At 40.0% G+C, this 22,925-nt stretch overlaps 1 protein-coding gene across 1 annotated transcript in view; it reads left to right on the top strand.

The window, feature by feature from the left end:
• TRIB2 (tribbles pseudokinase 2) overlaps nucleotides 1-8,541 on the top strand; it is a 20,461-nt gene extending 11,920 nt beyond the window's left edge. The window contains exons 3-4 of the mRNA XM_010137092.1: nucleotides 6,091-6,800; nucleotides 6,914-8,541. Coding sequence (XP_010135394.1) covers nucleotides 6,091-6,559 — 469 coding nt within the window. The 3' untranslated portion in view covers nucleotides 6,560-6,800; nucleotides 6,914-8,541. The remainder of the gene's footprint in view (nucleotides 1-6,090; nucleotides 6,801-6,913) is intronic.
• Nucleotides 8,542-22,925: the final 14,384 nt, after the last annotated feature.

The raw sequence follows: 22,925 nt of genomic DNA, 5'->3' as shown, positions 1-22,925 counted from the left end.
ATTTCTTCTTACAGCCTTTGTGGAGGGTTTGTTTTTTTTTTTTTTTTTTTTTTTTTTTTTTTTGGTGTTCTCTGAAGTTGTGTAGGATGCTCTGTGGTGAACTTCGAGACTATGTGCTGTTAATGCGCTGGAAGGGATCTTGTGGTGAAAGGAGCGGGATTTAAATTGATGGCATAACATTTCCCCTCTGATGCCAGTGTGCTTTGCTGCTCCGTAGGAAATCGGGTAGTTCTGAGTTCAAAACGAGTCTTTGTACCGAGCTGCTAGCCACCTTCCCCGTCTCAGTGTTTCTGTGACAGCAGCCTCCTTCTGCGTTATTTAAGAGAGATTCCCTTAGTTAAAGAAATCGATTAGCAAAAGCTAACCGCTTCCAGTGTTGAGCTTCCCTTTTATTTTTTTTTCCATCCTTGTGACTCTAATGGCATCATTGCATTCTTGCTCATCCTGACTTTGTGATGGGGTGCTAGCAACTGACCTTGATTAAAAGACCTGTAAATTATTGGCCACATAGGAGCAATCCCTGATCTACTGGGCAGTTGATGGCTTGAGTGCTTCTACCTAGGGAAAGGCTTTCCTGGCCTCAGTCAGAGTACTGTTGAAATATGAGATAGCATTGCCTGGGTACCTTAATATTTTTTTTATGTGTAGGGGGACATATTGTGAGGCATGTCTTCCCTTTAGAAGTTGCCATTTTATGTTTACCTGCAGTCATATTAATAAAATGGCAACTCATATCCAAACATGGCTGTTTTCTGATTTCTGGAGACATGAGACTTTTATATAGTATCTGTAAGTGTCCGTAGCAGGATGGTTCCTTCCATATCCTCCAAAAGCAGCTGGTCTGGTTGTCGTCTGGAGTATGATGCTGTAGTAAAATTGTGGGTCTGATCTGCAGTTAGTGTTTCCAAAATGGTAACGATGGCTCAGCTGTGGTTCAGGTGCTATTTCCTTTATAGATGGGTTCAGGAACAGACTAAGGGGTAACTGCTTTCATTGATTCAGGCATGGGCTCCTTTACTACTGACAGTTTATTCACTGCAGTGGAGATATTTTCTTCTCAAACACTCAGACTTTCAGTCAGTATTTTTGCTTTAAATGTTCTAGGTTTTTTTTTTCTCCTGTCTTACGAGCATAGAGCCCTCTGAACAATTCCACTGATTTTGGTATGGAAATTGTGTTTGCTTTTGGAAAGAGCAAGTGTGAAAACTGAGTTCTTACAGCCCTGGCTTCAGTGTCAAAAGGCAGGATAGCATTTTACCTGTAGCCCCTAAGTTCTGCAGGGAGAAATAATGCGAATCACTCTGAAAAAATTGTAAGATGTGCAACAAAGCCATCTGCCAGAGGTGGGTGCTAACTCAGGAGGTTGCATTGAAGAATCTTTTGGAAGACGTTTAATTGATTAGGTTTTGTTGCATTACTGAAGAGCAAAGTCTGAATGCAGTCAAGTAATGAATGGCATATTGATAAGAAATTCAGAGTGGTATTGTTTTTCATGGGTTTCCCTGACGGTTTCTATGGGGACAAAGACGCATTTCCCGTCTGAGTGCTGCTGCTGCCCTCTGATTGCACTTCTGTGGTTTCATTCACCAGTAATGGGAAGGCATTCATAGGCAGAATAGCTTCCCCTTTTTAAAGAGCCGTGATTCAGGGTTGTATTTTTTTTAATGCATTAGAGTAATGCAGTGTTTTATCAATGATCTGATAGATGCATAATGCTCTTTTTCCAAGTACTTATTCAGGGTCTGCATTAAAACTTGAAATTATGTACTGTAATTACGTAAGCCTTGACAAAAGTCTTTGTTGCCTTACAGTATGTGTACAAAGTGATTCTCATCCGGCTTTGGCAATGGCTTACAATTTGAACTTCAGGGACTAATTTTTGTTACAACCATTTGAATGGTCAAACTCAATGCTGATGCTTTTGGAAAACTTGTTTTCTCTTGGGGGGGTCTTTCAGTTGACTGATGCAAGTTAATTATTTAGAGAATTAGACTGTTTTAGAAATGTGACTTTTTTAAAACAAAGAATTATTTTTGTTTGTCTTTTTCCTGCTCTGTGATGGGAGACGCTTCAAAGCTGATTGTGATTTCACATCTCAGTGTTTGATTTTGAATCTGTCCGTTGCCTGCCAAGTGTTGAATTTAGGATTGTGCAGTCACTCTACAACTGGATGCCCTCTCCAGCCTTTGTTGTGGAGGTTCTGTATTCTCAGAAACTACTTGCAATGTTGAGGGTCTTTTTGTTATTGTTGGCTTTTATTCTTTTTCCTGGATGGTTGATCTCACTGCTTCCTCTGAGAGAGTGTGTGTGGGAGAAAGAGATTGCTTCTCTTTCAGCATGTCTCTGCATTTCTGTGTATTTAGACTCCCCTCTTTCCTGTTCCAGTCCACTCCACACACCCCCTCCCCCCCCAAAAACCTCCCTGACTTGAAGAAAGCAGAGTCTTTAGGCAATGCTTGAAATGTAGAGGAAGGGAAGGCCAGCCAGAGCTGGAAGCCTTTTCTTGCAGAGACGGGGTGCTGTGCTCTGGGAAATAGCAGCTCCTGAGCTAGACTGCTCCTTTTTGATTGCCTGAAAAAGCATGAAATGACTGTTAAAAGGGGAGTGAGACTTGCGGTTCACACCTGTGTATTCCCAATTGTAGTACGATAGCAGACTGTGTTCTGTATGTGAGCCTAAGGTATGTGAATTCATTTGTCACTGGTGAAAACAGGCTGGAGTGGGTCTCCCCAGCCCTGGTGCTGGCTTGCAGTGAGGGGTACTGGCAGAGGTACAGGCCCTTGGCAGCAAAAGCTTATGAGTGCTTCTGTGTATTGGCTGTGCCAAGAGGGCGAGATGCCAGGCCGGCAAGCTCTTGCCTTGCTCCTGCTCTCCTATTGCTGTAAGAATGGAAAACCTGCATTATCACCTTCTGCAAAGGCACTCAACCTTACAAAAGAAAACGGGAACACCATGTTGGTTCTGGTGATAATTGGGAGGTGGGTTAAGTCTACACTGAGGCCGTGTACCTGGCAGTACATGCTCAAGAGAAGTAGCCCCTGCAGTTTGTGAGAGAAATGTGTACCTGTGTACACATTTGTGGCATGTCCAGGGCCAACCGTGCTCTGGAGCAACAAGGCAGTCCTCATTGCAGAGAAGACATTTCTTCACTGTTACCTTATAAACGAGGGTGTTTCTGGTTGAGCGTTTGGGGGCTAGCAAGGAGGCAGGAGGAGAACTGAAGGTTGTGGTTTTATTTAATTTGGGACCTTTTGTTTCCTCAAAGCCTGTCAACCCAGCAGGATGAAAAACCTGGTTTGAATGTTTGCTTCATTTGGCCGCTGCTTGTAGAGGAGCAGGCAGATAAGAGCCAGCTGTTGTTCCATTTGCTTGCTTAAACAAAACTCACTGTAGCATGCGCAGAGGGCTTCAGGCTGCAGCACCTTGCAAGAAAACCAAGATAGGTATAAAGCTTTTGTATGCTGCTTCTGTTTTATTATCAAGAAATTACTTCTTCTGTTGGAGAAAAGGGATAATTTTTTTCTTTTTTTTTTTTCTGACACACCTTGCAGTCTGCACTTTGTGGTTTTCTACTGAATACATTGTAGAAAATAAAAGGTTAAGGAATTCCAATAATTTTCTGTAATATAAAAGCTTCTCACTGAACTGTTTCTCTACATTCTTTGGCAACTCTCGGAAATGTAAAATAGGATGGGAGAGTAAGCAGTGTTACCCTGTGCTGTTGACACTGGGATGGCAGGAGAGTGCATGTGTGAGGGGGGTGAGTTTCCCTCCTGCGAGTTGTTTTTAAATAGCATGCACTGCCCCACTCCCTGTGTGTGTGTGTGTTCTGCTTCTGTTAGTTAGCAGGAGTGAGTTGATGCTTTCCTGTCTGGCAGTTCAGTGACTTAATGCATGTTTGAGTAGCTGGCCTCACTGTTTTATTGCTACACATACTTTTCTATGGAAAAACTGAGGTGGGCAATGCAAATGGAACCACAACTCATGTCCCTGCCTTCCCTTTCATTTCCTCCTCTCTGTTCTCTGCCCTCCTTGGAGTGTGGTTTGTTGTTTTGTTTTGGTTTTTGATATTTTTTTTTTCCTCTGGGCATTTCTCCTCCCTGCTCTTCCTATGCTGTGCAGGTGCAGGACCTCGTCGAAGCTGAGCATTGTGAAAGGACTCTTCTCTAGTTACTCTCCTGTTTTGGACCCTTTGAGCTGTGTGCAGAGGGGAATTGCTGTGGTCTTGATAATTGTAGTTAAGCTTCTCCATGCAGCTAGCTTCCTGTGTGAGGTATTGCTGCTGTAAAGTATTGTTTGGGTGCTAATGAGGGGCTAGTCCACTGCCAGGAGCAGTGCCCTTAGCCTGGCAATGGGGAATGAATCAGGAAGCAGGTGTGTTGCGCAAACCCCATTAACATCCGCGCTGGAGGAGAAAACGCTTGTCTGTTTAAGGAGAGAAGGAGCTGCCTTGGCACACTGTGCTTGGGAGCCAGGTATTCTGAACTCTGTATTTATGACTTCCTGATTCGAGGAACGTTGCCAAAGGGGCTTTCACCTCTGCTAGTAAACGTCTCTAGCTGTTGAAAAGGTCCAAGTGTCATTATGAGAGTTTATGGCACAGTTGCCTCTGGAATACTCCGCGGAGTAAAATGCTCTTCTGTTGGTTCAAAGAAGATAGCACTGAGCTGCCCTGGAACCAAGTCTGAGCCAAAGCTGGCCCAGCTGTCTTTTGCAACTCAAGCCTGAGCAATGTTGTCTTCAGTAAACATTTAAGAAACAGGGCTCTCCTTGTCCGTTTTAGTGCCTGTTAAATGATGTGCTTCAGTCAAGGGCTGCAAGTTCTGCTTTCTGGGATGAAGTTCAGGCCCTGCCTGTGAATGTCTGTGGTATGGGAACATGTCCATGACGCAGGGCTAAGAGTGATTGTATAGACCAGTGAGGCTGAGGGATGAGGACAGTAATACCCAAAGCTGACTTATGATCCTCAGTTGTTGAAAAGAAAGCCAACACTACTGCTGGGTCACTCTTCCATCCAGATGCACTGGACAAGTTCTGCTGTGTTGCAGTGATTCTGTTCTCAAAATCAGCCATTGCAGGCAAATAGTCTAAAGGGTAACTGTTAATCCTTTTGGACGCCTTCAATAGGGATAGATTCTTAAATATAATTACAGACGCTAGTGGTGAGAATTAAAAGGAAAGAAAGGTTATGTTCATCTAGTCCTATGACAAGCAACTCAGCATCACATTTTCTGCTTCTATGTGATATCCATAAGGGAAGAAAATTCTCTTTCAGAGATAATTACTGCAGCACAATGACGAATTCACAGTGATTTGCAGGAGGAGTTTGCAGTCTAGCTAAGACATCCCTGTCACCTCTCTGCAAGCCCTTTACTAGCTTCTCTGTTCTTGCCAATGTGAAGAGCTCTTCTGGTTTGCTTGGGTAGATAAGTTTGCTGTTAATCTTGGTGTTCATCTTACCTGATCTCCTTTTGCCCAAAGGTCTGTTTAGGAAGACTGAATCTGTTAAAATTCCTCTTCCTTACTGCTGGGATAAAGAAAAATGTTGGTTGGTGAGAAGGATCATTTAAGGTCAGAGTGACCATTTTAGTCCTATTGAATCTTGTGGAATTATAGGTGCAAGTAACTGCTCACTAGTGCGAAGGTGTCAAAATAACTTTGTCTATTAGGGCTAGGCTTGTATTTGGGCATGAGTCTTACACAGGTATGTTAGAGCGCAGCTATCGCAGATAAAACCTTGAGGTTTATGTCTCCTTTTGGAAATCATGTCTATGTAAAATTTACCAAACACATAACAATTATTAGTAAGGTCTAAAAAGATCAGTGAGTTTACTGGACATAACTGTATTTGAAATCTTATAGCTATGTGTGTGGCAATATTCCCAATATGTCTTTAATATTTCTAACCAGCATAGAAGAGTATTAGTTATCTGTAACAAGTATTGCAAGTGGTATTTTAAGCTGATGCACTTCTGCAGTGGTTAAGTTTTTTTAGAGTACTACTGTTACCATGTAACTGTAACAGACAGGAATTTGCGTTTTGATGTTTGCTTACCTTAATGGTTTGGTTTTGTTTTGTTTTGCCCACAGGACTAGAGTGAAATTGGAAAGCCTAGAAGATGCTTACATTTTAAGAGGAAACGATGACTCTCTTTCTGATAAGCATGGATGCCCAGCTTATGTGAGTCCAGAGATCTTGAACACAAATGGCAGCTACTCTGGCAAAGCAGCGGACGTATGGAGTCTAGGTGTCATGCTTTATACGATGCTAGTTGGACGCTATCCTTTCCATGACATTGAGCCTAGTTCCCTCTTCAGCAAGATCCGTCGTGGGCAGTTTAACATTCCAGAGACTTTATCCCCCAAGGCAAAATGCCTCATACGTAGCATACTGCGTCGGGAGCCATCGGAAAGGCTGACTTCACAGGAAATACTGGACCATCCATGGTTTTCTACAGATTTTAATGTATCGAATTCAGGATATGGTGCTAAGGAAGTATCAGATCAGCTGGTGCCTGATGTCAACATGGAAGAAGACTTGGACCCATTCTTTAACTGAGCACAAAGACTGGTGTTCAGAAGGTACACAACCTGGAGATGGACACATGAAGGAGCCCTTCCTGACCGTGTTAAATTACATCCAGCATCAGCCTAGCTTGGTAGCAAAAGACACTCAGAGGTCCTCAGATTGAGAAGGAACCTCCACAAGGAGCTAATATAACAAATGTAGCATGGGGACAGATTGGGGGGCGGGGCGGGGGGAGCTTGCTATCAGGGTAGATTGATTTGGAGGAGAAAAGGCAGCATGGAGCAATTGTAGCTTCTCACCTTTTTGGAGCCAAGGAGACTGCACATGCCAATTCTGGTGCAGCTGTAGCTTGCTATCAGGTTAGATTGATTTGGAGGAGAAAAGGCAGCATGGAGCAATTGTAGCTTCTCACCTTTTTGGAGCCAAGGAGACTGCACATGCCAATTCTGGTGCAGCTGTATCACTCCTGTTTCTGTTCCATTAAAAATAGTGGTAACTCACAACAAAAAAACTTTTTTGCCTCAGCTCACATCTTGGCATCGCACTGTTAGATATTTAACTTCAACCATTATTCAGGGAAAGAACAATTGGCTAACATTTTTTTTAATCTGGTGTCTAATAATTAATGGAATTAATTTAAGAAAAAAAATTAGGTGCACAAAGATGGACATGAAAAGTGGGTGCTAAAAACAAACAAAATTTCAGTTCATGTCTCTTGATAGCTATTTTCAACTCATTTCTTCTAAATAAACTACTTAATATTCTTGTCAGGAAATGACATTTTAATGCTTTGTTCCCTTAAGGGGAAGTAACTGTCATTTAACAAGCTGTTCTGTTTTGTGTCAAATGGTTTGTTGCAGGAAGCTATTATAACTCTAACTTCCAGATGCATTACTGCTATAGTAGGGGGGGAAAAAAACTGTATAAATTTTTTTTAAAGATAAAATATACTGGCTTCCATATCTGCCATGCTGCACATATGACTAGAGAGGGCAGAGAGCCCTTAATCATGTCTTTATTTGAAAACTGATCTCTTCTTTAACTGACTGGCCCACATGTAAATAGAGGGCTCTATTACCGAAGAAGAGTATTGTGGGTTTTTTTCTTTGAATTCCTCTCAACTTGGGAAAAGAATTGTTTGGGTTTGATTTTTGTTTATGTCCAGAATAAGAAATAAGAGGGTATTAATAAGCTGAACATTTATATTACAGATATTCCTCTTGAAACATACACGGTAATATGCACCTTTTGTATTGTCAAGACTTACTCTATTTATTGAAGAAAATGTCACAGTAGTGATGTATTAAGCCAGTACTTCAATTACGGGTTGACTTGGGATGACATGTTACATGCTGTAGTTAACACACTTCTTTTCTGTTCAGGTATTTCTGTCCCTAAATAACTTTTTATTTAGCTTCTTTTTCTAGATAGCTTTATTTGATTTAGACTGGCAAATGTTTTTATTACTGCTTTTATATTGCTGTATGATATTGAAATCTCTTGGCATAAATATTTGTGTTTCCAGTACCTCAGTTGTTCCGATATTACTGCCTGTATACGTTTTGTGAAGTGGTCATGTTTTTTGGGTAGGTACATGTGGACTCTGTAGTATGTAAATGTTACTTGAATTTGTGCTTAATTATAGTATGTGGCATGTGCGTACAGCTACTTGGCATTTGACGTATGGATGCTATTTGCCTGCCTTGCAGGAAAGTTATGGTCCCACTCTCAAGAGGATGTTTCACAGTTCTTTATCAAGAGACAAAGCTAGCTGCAGCTGACCTGCCTTGGTTCTATTTTGGTAACTAAGAATATAAAGGAGTAATGTTTTTACACTCTGAAGATGGTGCTGTGTCAAGAAGGACTTTTTTTATTTTATAAGTACCTTATAGGAGGAAAGATTGGTGATGTGCATGGTGGGGTTTTACTGCCTCTGGTGCTTTGTCATGTATTTGGTTTAATGTTTTTGTCCTAATCTCTTCAATAAATAAAATTGTGCATATTTAACTAAACTTCAGTGGTGAACAATGTTCTTACTGACTGGCTGAGGTGCTGTGGGAGTTTGCTCTATTAGGATCATTTAGCTGGTATTTTTTGTGCTGCTAACAAGGTCTTGCAAGACCTGTGAGGTGAGAAGGCTTAGCATGTACTTACAAGTTAACATTGTAAGCATTTACTTCAAAAATTTTACCATTTGCTATTAATTAAACTGGTCTTTGTTCTGTTTATTTTCTTTTGACTTGTCCCTACCGCTTATCAAGCCCGTATATGGTTTTCAAGGAGGTTATAGAAGTGCAGTGAAGAACGATGTCTTTTCAGTGATGGGAGACTCTTTGGCTGATGAAGAGAGATACCAGAATGGATCAGGCTGGCACCTGCACCTTTCAAAGTCCTAGAGAACTGTGCATCTTGTACCTCAATTTGAGAACAGATGGATCTGAACAAGTGGCACCTCCTAATTTACTGTCTCCTATTTAAGGCCAGATTCTCCTTCTGTAATTCATCTTGGATAATAATAAAGGTAGTGAGATAATAGGTAGTGAGATCATGTTGAAGTGCATGCGGAGTAATAACGTGCTTTGTGAACGTGAGGCAGGACAGATGAATCCTGGTCCAATAAGAAAAGACCATTTGAATTTGGGTTTGATTTGAACCAGGATGGAGTCTGTTTTCAGCAGTTCTGTGGTTTGGAGAATGATGATGACCCGTAAAGAAACCTCCCAACCCAAATCTCTCCACTTCAAAATAAGAGTGTTGCACCAAAACTGGTAGTACAGGGATTATTCTCAGGCTGGCCTGCTTCGTACTATTCATCCTAGATAATTCCTGGCATGGGTTGAATATTTCAGCTGATACATTGGTCCTATAATCAACGGTTTTAATTCTCAACCAGAAATGTTATTAACACATAGAAACACTTGAAGATCGGTTTTTAAATGATCCGTATCCATGCAGCCAAAGTTTAAATTACTTGAAACTCTATCAAAGCACACTCCCACAATAAATGTGCTTTAAAGAAAAAAGCAGATTGTAATCAGTCATAGAGAGAAGGGGAGGGGAGAGCACTGAGGATTTCCCTCTCCTCTACTAAAGCTTATGTGAATGGCTTCTGTTTTGTTTGGGTGGAAGTAGTTAAACCTCATTTTACAGCAACCTGCATGCTTGCTTTTTCACTGCCAGTAATTATATGAAAATGCAGCTGACTAATGATTGCTCATTTGCAGTGAATTTTTTATTAGAGGCAAAAGCTTTCTTGGTGTTGCTGTGCAAGAATCCTTTGACAGCTGAAGTCAGCTTTGTAAAATCCTGAAGGGGTGCCTTGCTTTTGGAGCTTCATTGTCCCTGAAGTGAAACCTGAGAGAGGGATCTATGATTCAAACAGATGATTTCTAGCTCTTTTTTTTTTATTTATTCCTGCTTCATGGGCACTATGTCCCTGAAGTGAAACCTGAGAGAGGGATCTATGATTCAAACAGATGATTTCTAGCTCTTTTTTTTTTATTTATTCCTGCTTCATGGGCACTATTACTGGAGTACGAGGATAGCACTGCTTCTTGTAGACATACCTCAACAGCTTTCTTAGCACTGCTCAACCTTTGATTTGGGTAGCAGCTGCAGTGGGATGCAGGGTTTTGCTGAGCAGAGGCTGTTGGATGGGCTTAGCTATCTCCTGGTCCTGGAAAAAGCGATTATCTCACAACTGTCCAGGGTGAAGAGCCATGTCTACAACCAAGACCATTTCACAGAAATTGACCCTATGGCAGACTTGAGAGCAGAGGACCCCCCCAGCCCTTGTGTCTCCTATACCCCTCTCAATTAACAACAACAACAAATTTTTAAAAAATTTTGTTATCTACCAAGTTCAATAATGCAGCACTGTGTGTGATTTCAAGCTACAGGCTTTTCTTCAAGACTGCACAAACAAGTGAAAGTTATTTCTTTGGCACCATGATGTCATATAACCTGATCCTTTAGCCTTTCTGAGGTGTGCGTGTGTTATAGGGATAAACAAGTTAAGTCAATTAAAAATGCATTTTCTTAGAGCTAAATAACACTGGTAAATCTGTGTTTCTGAAAATAAAATTAAAAAAAAAAAATTAAAAAGCTTAACTCAAACCCCTAAAACCCCAAACCACACTTTCCTGGCAGTCAGAGAGGAAGGGTATGAAATATGATGCCCAGGAAAAATTATTGGGAAGGGGAAAAAATAATACTCCTCATCCTGAAATGATTATGTTGAAATTTAGAAATGTATGAGTGAGCTCTGTGACTAATAACATAATGAATACCAAAAGAATTAGTAATAATCAGTTCTTTATTCTTTAAGTCTTGTCTAAGGTTTCTATGAAAAACTTGCTAATTTAATAAGTGACGGTATAGCTAACAACTTAACTAGCTTGTAACTTTTCTATTCTTTCAGTAGAAGCAAATGTTGAAAATTGGTAACGTGACAAGACAAATTGAAATGAAAGTGTAAGTAAAGCAGGGTATAAATGACCTGTAATTCCACTGGAACACGAAAAACAACTGAGGAAAATTTCTTTCAAAAAGAAAGAAAAAACTTAAATCAGGCCAGTTCTGTCACTGACTTTTGATTTTTCACAGTGTCTTCAATAGTTACATTCTTGGTAGCAGGTTACATGCCTCCGTTTCTGCTGTTTTGATTTCTCAATTAAGCCAATCCAGGCTATTTGCCTGGCGTTTTGATTCTCCTGAGATGCCTCCCCAGAGGCCGCTATACACATTTGAAACTCTAGGCTATTTCTGGCTCAGAAAGCTTTAAGTATGTTGGTGAGTGCGTGTAAAGTGAGGAGAAATATGTTTACTGTGATGGTAGTGTAAATCCCGAGAAATCCACTTGATTATTATTTGTGCTGGTGTAAATGAGTGAAATCCCTTTCTTAAGGGTCTAACTAAGTAAGCCTGGGTTGTATATGAGGGGCATCGCTTGTCCTAGTTATTATTCAATTTAAATTGGTAGACTTCTCACAACAGCTGGCTCTGTACGGGAGTGGATCACATTGTTCTGGCTCTCCTGCCTCCTTTGCACAATATCCATAGCCTGTAGGGGAAAAAAATAATCTTGGTGTGGCAGCTTGTGGAAAGCTATAGGTTAGCTACAGCTTTTATTTCTGTTCAAGAGATTAAAGTGTAGTTGCAAAGCTGGTGCTGACATCATTCCAAGCACACAAAAAGCTGACGTCAGCTATACAGTATATTGCAAGGTGTTTATCTTCATCTGATTAGGTTAGCAAAATGCACACTGCAAAGGCAGCACACAAAGAAGGAAATGGTGTGTTTGTCCATGCTTCCCACTCGCCCTCTGACACCAGAGTCAGTCCTGGAAAGACCGAAACACTTTGTACTTGATAAGGCTCCTGTAATAATCCACTGGGCTTGACTTTTTCCCATCTTAACCTCCAAATATCAGTGTTAAGTACACAGTTTGTTTGAGGTGGGTGTTGGGCAGCCCTGCCTTGCAGAGGAGCCCAGATCTGAACTTTTGGCCTCAACAAAGCAAATCAAAGTGACAAAGTGAACAGGGATGTTGTGACACAGCAGTGTAGATGCTGATCTGATCTTCTGCGTGCTCATCTAAGTGTGTGTAATTGGCCAGCGAGGAAGGCAGGAGAGCTGCTGCCAGTCGGCAAGTAGCAGGGTGGGAGGAGGATGCTCTAGCCTGCTGTCCCTGCCTGCTGCCCCTTCCTGCCTGCTGCCCAGAGCATGCAGGCAGCACTGGCTGTTGCATGGGAGGCCAAGTTACGCTGCCTCCACTTATCCCATCTGCAGGAATATGCTGGAGATGTGGAGAGCAGCAACAGAGAACAGGTATCTTCCTCCCTTCCGTTGTGACCAGGTATACCCTTAAAAACAGACACTTCCACCTGCAAATACCTTTAACTCTAAATACCTGTGCTAAGAGGACGCCTAGGAATAGTGCGCTCTATGTGTCAAGCCAAGTTCTTCAAGGTATGGGGCAAAGGTGGATAAGCATCTTGATTTCTGCCCATACTCAGACATGACTCAACAGCCTACATGTGTTGTGCTATACGAAGATATTAAGTGTAACACTAATGTTCTAGGCTTACCCTTAAAAGACAAGTTTAGTGTTTACTCTGAGTACCTGGCTTCGATACTTGTGTGCGCTTCCACAAGAGGAGTCCCATGGATCCATAAGGACCGCTGGTCTCAACTGGTGACCACTTGTCTGATGCAATCCAGTTTTTACTGCAGTCTTCTTTTTTTCTTCCAAGTTAGTTCATTGTTTCTCTCATAACATTAAAATTTTATCTAATTCAGTCACTGGAAATAAGGGTAAAATTTAGGCATGCGTTTTAGTCAGGAATAGAATGTCATGGTTCAAAAAATGTTAAGTTCCACACAGTTACAGTTTAATTCTAAAAGCTCAACATCAGCCTGCTAGAAGAGGGGAGTTCATGCTTACTGGTCACAAGTGGGCATTTTATTACTTCATATTTTGTTGTATTCTGCTCCCTCCTATGTGTAATCACCGTAACTGCAGATTATTTGTAATTTCTAAGTGATCGTAATTGCTAATTAAGTAGTTTAATTTTCACATTAGCAAGAAATGTGCCCAATCCACGTGAACAGCCTTTACAATAGCTATAAGATGGAGTCTATCTGTATTGCAGCTCTTTTGGGTACCAAGTTTTTGACACAGCTCCAGCTGCATTACAGTAAAAAGATTTTACTACATACAAACTTTTTATTAGAATAAATGTTGCTTCAAAAATTATATAACATGCCTACTCTCCTTGGTAGCTCAAATCAAAGCCAATCAAATCAACATGCTCAAGATGAGTAAGTACATGCATATTTTACCAGTTGTTACTTTTTATGAACTCTGTAATTCAATCAAAGGAACATATCTTGGAAGAGCAATAGCATGATTGCAAAGGAGGCTTTGTGGTAGAGAAAGAAAAAACATGGGTTTTTTCTTTTTCTTTTCAACATGATGAGAAATCTTGACAAATCCGTTTTCACGGTACTGTGTAGAGTATCAAGTCTTTGCTCTGTCTGAGGAGCTACTAACATGAATAACCAGTGATCTCATGTAACCTCAGGACAACAAAGAGATTTGTCAGGAAGTTACCAATGTGTTTAACTCAAAAAAGGAACATCAGGAGCATGAAATGCATGATTCAGAGAAATCCACTAACATTTTGCTGTTGACTGCAGCTGATAAAAGTGGAGTAGTCGGAATCATCTGATTTCAACCCTACTGATTGATCAGGCCATGAGTATAACCCACATTTTACTGCAGAATGAGATTTTTCAGGATAAATTTAGCTGTGTGTAGGAAGCCAGGAGAAGGTCAAGGTTGTATATATGTCCTCAGAGCACAGGAGATGAAGAGTGATTGTGCCTTTCCCCCTGGTTTGTTTTTTTTTTTCCTTTTGGAGTAGTCTGTCTGCATAGGTAAAGGTAAGGAAGATAATGCTTTTGCCCTTTGTGTAGAAGAAACATCGCTGACCTGTTCCAGAATAACTCTGTGTGCTGATCTGTCAAGTGCTATTTTGAATTCTACTTATTTGCTAGTTGAGCAAAGCGAAGCCTCTGCCTTTTTTTTTCCATCAAGGAAGCTGAAATTATACAACGGATTTTGCAAAATATCTTGAAATCTATTGATAACGTACTTCAATGATTTAACAAGCATATTGTTCTTCTTCTACACTTCTTCAACAACATCATCACCATTTTCTGCAGTTAATAATACTTAGAGAAATTAAGATTTTAGGTTTTGGATAGTCTTACCTATGGATAAGTCACAAAGATAACAAAAGTAGCAGATATAGGGTATTTTATGCAAGCAATCATAGACTTTTCATAATCTGTTTTCCTAAATTGCCCAAATCTCTCAGTCATTGTGATTAAACAGTTTTATATTCTGACTTTTTCTACTCTGCCAATACACTTTGCTTTTATTTAGGACAATTGTGATTGACACTCGCTACCTTGGAATTTGTGCTGCTAGGTCATTCAATGTATGTGGAAGCCACCATGGTGAGCCCGCCATAAAAGTAAGAGAGAAGTACATGTATTATATCCAAAGGCTATTTATCTCAGAAGCACCAGACTTTTCTAAAGGGTAGAAGGCTTCTCATCGTCTTCTGATGTCAGATGGGATTAAGAGACTCTCAATATTGCTGCTCCCATCTATAAATAATGTTTCTAACATTGTAGCTGTTGGATGCTAATTGTTCAGAGAAGTGGAAGAAAGTGTCTGAACCACATCCTTTGATATTTCTTTGCCCTTCTTGACAGCATCAATTTATTGAGAGTTCCGATCAGCTGAATCAGTACCAGGTATAAATGCTAGAGATCCAGACAAGACCTTCTTCCAGAAGGGTAGCAGACAGACTGTAGGCTTCATTGTCTAGGGTGGAACCATCGTGCTTTTGCTGCAGAACTAGACTGAAGACTGTGCTATTTAGGGCAGTTTCAAAGCTTGTTCCAAGATTGTTTTCACAATAAAAGATTACCCTGTCAGAGCACAGTAGGGAAGGCTGACCACACTTTTGCAGTCAGTATAGACAAGACCAAGCTTTGTTCTGCCTCTCGTCTCTTAAATCAAGTTCCTTGCAGAAGGGCATATAAACCCACTGCCAGCTGTACACATATAGGGAGGACAAGGACAAGATTCAAACTATCTAATGCTATTGAAGCTAGGAGTTATGGCTTGCACAAGTGATATTTGGGGGTGGGATTCGTCCAGCTAAATGTTGACAACTATATGTCTCTCTGCTGACTATAAAAGGAGGTTGTTGTAACAAGCTTAAGCATAGATGTCTAGAGTTAGACGGGATTAATCCTCACAGCTTGCCAGAGCCCAGATCTGCATACACAGAAATATCTTGTTCCTTTTGAGACACAGCAAGTATCCAAGACATAAAACAAGGCTTGCAGATGTGACACGGGGGCTATGGGAGAAGGACTTCTTGTGAAGAGACAAATGGAGATGTGGTGGGGTGAATTTGAGCACCTTAGATAGCAGTAGATAAGCACATCTGTATGGGCATCCATGTAGGGTGGTCCAGAAGACTTTAACTTTTGAAAATCTAAGGTTCAGAACACTAGTATCCTAAGTATCTAGTATCCTAGAGAGTATCCTAACTGTCAACACTTGGGTACCTTTAAAAATGTAAATACATGCCTAATATATGCAAGAAAATACTCTCCTTTCCTCTTCAGAAATGGTCACTTGTGAAATAACCCTCCAAACACTGGAAGGTTTCAGGCCAAAGGAGGCCTCACCCTTATGTAATAACTGAGTAAGCGCTCAGCACACATGGGCTGCTTTAGGCCTTTTACATCAAGCAGTTGTTGGACAAAACCCGGAAATAAACCCAGCTGCAGAAACAGCATAAATTGTCATAATAAAAAAAATAAGAATGATGAATGTTGATATATCAACATATACTGAAGACTGAATAAAACATAAAGAGCACATTCATTTATTTACTTTTTATAGCATGTCACTTTTTTATTTTCCTCTTGTTACACCTCCCTATAGGATGTGCACCTAGTGAAATCAAAAACTACCCACCTATTAAGTAGAGAAATTAAATGCTTTAGAAAAATATTTCCCATTTCTCTCCTTTAGTGTCCACAAGAGGATGTGCCCTCTGGTCCAGGAGCATCTGGTGTAACTCAAATAGCTCATTAAAGGTTCCTTATGATCCTTCCTGTTGTGTACATGGCACTTTAACCTGTTTGCTCTTAGACTTTCTCCCCCTCAACTTCACGCAAAAACAAGTCACTTTTTATTTGGGAGACAGGTCTGCATGTTGTCAGACAGGAAGATTCAAATCGGGCACAGCACAAGAAACACAACACTTGCAAATCTCTCTCAGTAGGAAAATTAGTTCCTAGCATTTGCTAACGCTTCTCCAGACAAGTGTGTTCATTAAACAATGTTAATGTTTTTGTTCTCTTAAAAGCCAAGTTATGGTATGAGGCAGCCTTGTGTTTAGCAATTGCTCACTGAGTAAAAATCCTATGGCAACAAATAAATGGAGGCCAAAAAATGTTGCAATATTATTTTAGAGGAGTCATCTGCTTATTTTTACAGTTAGCCTTGCATAACCTTCTGCATTTTTGGACTCTGACTTATGTAGAATATTTCTTAAAGTTTCCATTTATTTCAATTGTAAAATGCACATTAGGAAAACTTCTAAAAAATTAGAAAAAATGAGTCACGTACTTTCCCTTTATGATGTTATTCTGCCCATCTATAACTTATTTATGTACTGCCCTTACATAATATTTATTTGGTGTTATATTTTTTAGTCTGCAAAGCAAAGATGAAAATAGTGTCATGATGGTAGCTTGAAACGTGTCTGCTTCCTGGGATTTAAACATGCAGACACAACAAATGATAAATGTGGCTCCCAGCTGATGACTACAGCCAGTTTTGCAGCTTGAGCCATCCCATACCTATCACAAGAATGTGTAGGGTTTGGAAAGTGTCTTTTTTTTTTTTTTTTCCCTCTCCTTGTTGTGAAATGCATGTTTATAAAAAATGAAAAAAAGTCTAATGGTAGATTTAAAATGACATATAAAAAAATCTATATAGTATCACTGCAGCTGAGGCCATCTCTGTATTATCCTGGCGTAACTAACAGTTATCAGCAGAGTATCAAAGACTATATCTGTAAGATTTGGCCCTGATACAGGTATGGTGTCTGAGCAATGATATATTTCACTCTCCCCTCCCACAAAAATAGCAACAAAATATTGGCAGCCTGTTCATCTTTAGCCATTGGTATTGCAGTACCTGAGTTGCTTCAAGATTGCCCTCTATAGATTGGCTGGTTCATGCCTGATGTTGCAGCTCCATCACCCATGATGAATGATACATGTAACTGCTGCAAAAATTGTGTTCTGTAGAAATAAAGGCATAGAACTTTTTACCTGTCTTTTCAGCAAACAGGATCTTATGTAGAAGTGGACACAGATGAGGTTAAACGCCTGCGTGTGTGTGCACATGCACAAACGAACAATCCTAAATGGGAGGGGTGTGGGGACAGTACCGTGATGCTTCTCACAGATCTCTGCACCACGCTGGATAAGAAGCTGAAATAGGAAATAATGGCATACTCACTGGTTGCTTCAGAGCATCACAGCTTATTTCTTCAGCAAGAATTGCTGGGGGAAGGTTTGGCACTTCTGTAGGTGGGAGATTTGTAACATGCTATGCCTGCTGTTTGGGAGGGAGGTGGATGAGACACGGCAGGATCCTTTCCTTCACCTTTTCAGGAAATCCTTGTCCATGCAAATATACAAGTTTTGTAATTGAAAATATGTGCTACCTTGTGCAAATGTCTAAAAATAATGAAGGAACAAACCAGTTCAGTCCTTGGATTCCTTGAATACCCTCAGGTGGGTTTCAGCCCCCTGAGCTTTAGGCTTCTGCAGGAAGGATGTCTATTCCTGTAGAGATCAGTCTCAGTTTATGGAGATCTGATCTGCACAGCCCATGGAGCCTAGAGAGTGAGTAGTTTCGCCCCAAAGCAGACACAGATATTTGATCAGATGAGGGGCACCCTACAACTACTGCCTAGGAGTTCCTTATTTTTTAAAACAGGAGCCAAAACACCTAGCTTAAATATAGATGTTAACCTTGTAGTCACCAGAAATCAGGAGACCTGTGTCCTACTTCTATCCTAACACAAAGTCTAAGAAAATTGGTGTAATAGTTTACATTTCCATTGGTTTCCATGGGCCTTGAACATGAACATTAAGCATATGAAATAAAAGAAGTATGTGTACAAACAGGTTTTTTTATACATACAAATATGCATCTACAGATAATAAGGTAGATTATAACTATTCATATGCTAACCCTATTAAAATGTGTACTTGGATTGCAAGTTCTTTGAGACAAGGGGAGGTTTTTTCCTCTGTGTTTGTATATGGCAGCATAATAATGTCTGGATATGCCTAAGACTGGGGGTCCTTCTGACTAGTGAAGTAAAACTAATATATTGTAATTGTTGAATAGTTTTGGGATCAATATGTCCTATCCTATGAGATCAGCAACCTTGTACTCGTCAGACAAGGCATCTGCTCTGTTCTAACTGAGTTCTTTGGGGGGTTTTTTATATGAAAGGAACAAATTTTATGTATGAACTTTAGCTGCAACTGACCTAATATTGCAAAACCCATTTCTCACAGAACCTAAGCAGGTTTTAACCTAGCTTTTGAAAGGAAAGCAAAATGTAATAATCTACTTCAGCAACTGTACTTAGAAGATAATCTACTAAGGGTAAATGAAAACAATGGAATAATTTTCTTTTTATGGTCTTGCTCTGAAAACAGGTCACATAAAAATCTCATAAACGAAGGTATTGTTTGTCATTTTAGGTGCTCCCAGCATACCTTGAAATATCAGTCCAAGAGAAACCATCCAGCATGTTTTCTAAAGTTTTATTTTTTAAGCAATAGTATTTTTAGTTATACCCAACACTGTATTACATACTACATCACTATACTTAAGAGCAAGTAATCATCTTCTTCAGATTTATAAGAAAAAAGAAACAGCAGAAGTTTTTTTTAAAGCTTAAACATGGTTTACTGGTTTATAAAACCAAACAAGGTGTGACAGTGTTGACAGCGATCTTTTCTGATCCATAGTGCTGTTTTGTGGAGTTCTATTGGTTTTATTGCTGTTTTTCATTTTGTGAATGTATTTATTTATGCTCACTCCTGACTAGTAGTGGAAATGCTGCCAGGAACAAGGCTTTTGTCATGATAGTTGTGTTCAAGAAGCTCTGGCTCAAGGTGCTTGTGCCACCCTAATGAGCTGCCCACATGGTTGCATGTTTGGATGTTTGGACCCAGTTTCGAATACTCCAGAGCAAGAATTCTCTGAGGGTGTTCTGTGGGCTGCAGGTAACCTGCAAAGTTCCTGCTTGGGGTCTCAAAGCATCTTTTCACCTGAAGCCAGCAGGGTCAGACCCAGATGGGCATCAGGCTGGAGCTGCCACAGGGGTCTCCACAGCTGCACTGCAATCGCTGTAGCAGTCAGGGTGTGCAGGGCTGTGTAGTTCAGGAGAGCCCTGAGAGACAGTGCTGTGGCATGGCTCAGTTTTGCTACACACACCCCACCCAACCGTTAGATAGCTTCATGCAAAAAAAAGAAACACAAGGTCGGACTCAGTATCTTCATAAGGTGAGGGCATGTGGTCCTCTCATTTATTAACCAGTATGGTGTTTCTTGCAATAGGAAATGCTATTGTAAAGGGATATTGTTGCAAATTCCTCGTACTTAGCACTTAATGGAGGTTAATGCAACGTACATTTACCAATCTATTAATTATGGTAGGTTAATTACAACAAAAGCCCCTTCCTTCTGGGTTTCCTTTCACTTCATATTTCTACTCGAAATGAACAGCTGTCACAAAGGGGAAGCTGTGAATTAGGGTGAGAAGAGTATAGGTTATTTTTTTAAAAAATTAATTTTTACTTTAAATTAAAATATGAAATTAGACAAAGAGGAATGCAGAGCACTTTCTTCTTCCCTCTCACATCTGGATACATTCCATGGTCCATTTTTTGTTGCTACTGCATCACTTTTCCCACCTCCTATGGCAATGCACAATAGACAACCTGTGTGCTTTGGAGGCCTGACTTCTTTGTTATTTTTGGTCTTGAAGATGAACTGAATTGCAGAAGCCAATAAACGTTGTAAGCACAACTCTTTGTGTTGTAATTTTATTTCATTCCACTGCTAAGGGCTTATATGACCACTGGAAGGAATGCAGCCCTGGCTGGGTACTTTTTCTGTGAAGAAAATGTTAATTTGTTTCATGCCATCACCGTTTTTGGGGATATCTATGTTCAAGGCCAATTTTCACTGATCACTCCAGGTGACATACAGAAGAACAGAACAGGAGACTAAGATTCACTGTAATTTCTAGAACTCTCAGAAAGTATATCCTATAAGAGCAGTAGCTTTTAAAAATTTTGTGGTCTAGTGATTTTAATAACGTACATTAATCCTTTGCAATTCAGTATTCTTCTGAAAAATATCCCAAATATCAGAAATAAAGATAGTAAAAACTATGCACATTATTAGAGCAATTTGAAAAACACTTAAATGACCAGTTCACACTAAGAACCTTCAAGACTAATGTGTTTCACTCCCAAGAACTTGTGAACTCATTTCTGGCCCTTGATACCTTGGAGATAGCTATCTGTTAAATTCCACACCTGTGTTTGGAAATAACTGTGGCTGATGCTGAGTTTCACTATCATTTCTACGTATTTATCCAAATGTATTTACATATAGACAAAACCAGAGTCCATTCTGTAATCTCTTCTGTTCGGTTAGGTGAGGAACAAATTGTTCCCGTGCTGTATGACACAGAGCTATTTCATCAGCCTGCTCTGTGTAGTTCCTTTCATATAAACAGGGCTAAGCAGAGTCACTAGCAAGAAAGGAGCAGGTTGCAAATGCCTCATCGCACAGATTTTCCTTTCACACTGAGGAGCTTCTGGGGAAGAATGACTCAGGTGACTGCTGGTATTAACGACAACAGGAAAAAAGATAAAAATTTGTATGGAAAGAATGCAGCAAACTAATAGAAAGAACTTCAGTCTCCAAGGTCATCCAGCATCTTCCTGACCTGAATCTACTCATTTTGCCCTTCCCTTCCCTTCCCTTCCCTTCCCTTCCTTACCCTGCCCTTCCACGTCCTGATGTCATCGCACAGATTTTCCTTTCACACTGAGGAGCTTCTGGGGAAGAATGACTCAGGTGACTGCTGGTATTAACGACAACAGGAAAAAAGATAAAAATTTGTATGGAAAGAATGCAGCAAACTAATAGAAAGAACTTCAGTCTCCAAGGTCATCCAGCATCTTCCTGACCTGAATCTACTCATTTTGCCCTTCCCTTCCCTTCCCTTCCCTTCCCTTCCCCACAGTTTCTCCCCTTCAAAATCCATGGACTGAAAGGGATGCACCCCCTGCCTTCTATTCCGCACATCTCTGAGAGTCACACAGACACTTAAAACGGAGGGCAGTTTTTAATTTTTGCAATTGCCTCAAGACAGTTAGGGCTTTATGCTACAGCACAACCAGTATTTGACGCATTCAATCAAACCTGAATGCACTGTAGCAGAATTTCATTTAGATTTTGTAAGATTTGGCCCTTGAAATCAGCATGAATTACAATGTTCCAGTCAATCGTTTGTCCAGCAGATGACAAGTCACTTGATTTTTGCTTTATTATGTCTCAATCTGTTGAACAATAAGGCTTTTCTTTGTTGAAATAGGCTCATTCTAACAGTTTTGCTTTACTTTTCTGTTCTATATAGCGACAGTTTGTAAATACACTGTGTTAGTTTGGTAGCAACATGTGAACCATGGTGATAAAAGAACTGACCCTAACTGTTCAAACTCAATCTAATAAGATCAAAACAGATCAGGGAATTTTTGCTTATTTGTTTGTTTTTTTCAGTAGCTTATTGTTTCACAGCTGATTAGTTTTTGAGTCGAAGAACATCTGAAAGCAGGACTGTGAAATGCTGTATGACAGAGAATTCTTTGGTATTTTTCTACCTGAGCATGAGCCAGAAATCTCACAAGAGAGATTGTTTTTGTCTTTCCTGGCTAATATAGTTAAGAACTAACTTTTTTTATGTGGTCATCTGAATAGGATGTTGCTAATTACTAATCACCATCAGAAAAGGGATTAATTATGAAGCCCTACATATCCAAGATACTTTTCAGGTGGAAGGATAGGTTTGCTAACATTAGCCTCTTGCTTCTTGATTTTCTTAGTCTTGTTTTTCTTCAAGATACGGTGGACCAGATGCTGTAAGAGAAGATACACATTAAAGAAGAAACTGTCTTTGGCACAAAGCTCCTTCTTAAACCAGCATCAGAATATTCCAGTTATTCCAGATTAAAATCAGTCTGATTCCTCTATTTTTATGATCATTCTCCATGACTTACCCTTTTGTGCTTTATATGTAGTACTATGAAAATCATGAAATTCAACTATAGGCCTATTTTCTGCTTCTTACTCCCAGTTAATTCTAATCAGTTATGTATTTTCTGAGAACTAAAGACTTTCGTTGAATAGCACAAGTTAATTAGACAAGCATTTGTCAATATTGAGAAAGACTAAGGCTGAATCTGCCATTAAGTTTCTACATGGATTTTTGAAAAATTCTGTGATAGGAATCTTGGGCTTGCTGAAGGGACTAAAAGCCCAGTCTTTGACCTCACTGGGACTAGAATTTAATTTTAGGTGTTCTGTAAGTCCACTTAATGACTTTTCTTTCCAATTCCAAAATGACAATCTAAAGATTTTAAAAAACTTTAAAACTACTTACTGTTCATCAAAAGTAATGACCATCTGCTC

This window comes from Buceros rhinoceros, unplaced genomic scaffold (assembly GCF_000710305.1).
Source record: "Buceros rhinoceros silvestris isolate BGI_N320 unplaced genomic scaffold, ASM71030v1 scaffold6255, whole genome shotgun sequence".
In the NCBI taxonomy this organism is placed as follows: domain Eukaryota; kingdom Metazoa; phylum Chordata; class Aves; order Bucerotiformes; family Bucerotidae; genus Buceros; species Buceros rhinoceros.
This window is presented reverse-complemented; position numbering and strand designations above follow the sequence as displayed.